The 602-nt window shown below is 61.1% G+C and overlaps 1 protein-coding gene across 1 annotated transcript in view; it reads right to left on the bottom strand.

Moving 5' to 3' along the window:
* Window positions 1–13: 13 nt before the first annotated feature.
* Window positions 14–602, bottom strand: part of LOC103749940 (translation initiation factor IF-2-like) — a 7,841-nt gene continuing 7,252 nt past the window's right edge. The window contains exon 4 of the mRNA XM_008852855.2: window positions 14–279. Within this exon, the coding sequence (XP_008851077.1) occupies window positions 111–279 (169 nt within the window). The 3' untranslated portion in view covers window positions 14–110. The remainder of the gene's footprint in view (window positions 280–602) is intronic.

Here is a 602-nt window from a genome sequence, read left to right as displayed (position 1 = left end):
GGGGGGAGTGGGGAGAGCAGGGGGGGAAGGAAACAAAGACGGCGAGGGAGGGGGGAAAGGGGGAGGGGGCCTCTGCCTTTGAAACGCCGAGCGATCAGATGCAAAATCCTTCAGCGTCTGAAACCATCGCGGCCGCCGCCGCCGCCGCCGCCGCCGCCGGGTGGGAGCCACCGGGAGCGTCTAGTGGTGCGGTCTGCCCGGCATGGTGGCCGGCTCTGCGCTCGCCGGCTTGCGGGGTCCAGGAGCTCTGGAAACGAGGCGCGCTCTCCGATTCCGAGACTTTGCAGGGTTGCAACAACGGACGGTGGAAAGGCAAAAATAGTAGTAGTAATAATAATAATAAAGGAAAAATGGTGCTAAAGTCACCAAGTCCCACCTACTGTGCAGAATTGAAGCGGACACACCTGCAAAACACACACACACACTCACGCTTACACACACGCGGTGCTGAAGGAAGGAGGAGGAAGATGCAGTCGGAGCTGCAGCAGCCGCCGCGAATGGCTCGCTGCGCGCCTGCAGAAATGTACAAGTGCTCCGAGCCTTACGAAACGCACGGGTTATCCGAGCGTCTTCCTCGGCTCCCTCCCTCCCTCCTCCCCTCC

Source organism: Nannospalax galili, unplaced genomic scaffold (genome assembly GCF_000622305.1).
Source record: "Nannospalax galili isolate Female #2095 unplaced genomic scaffold, S.galili_v1.0 scaffold185, whole genome shotgun sequence".
NCBI classification, from domain to species: Eukaryota; Metazoa; Chordata; class Mammalia; order Rodentia; family Spalacidae; genus Nannospalax; species Nannospalax galili.
Note: the sequence above shows the minus strand (reverse complement) of the source record. Positions and strands in the feature narration are given on the sequence as shown.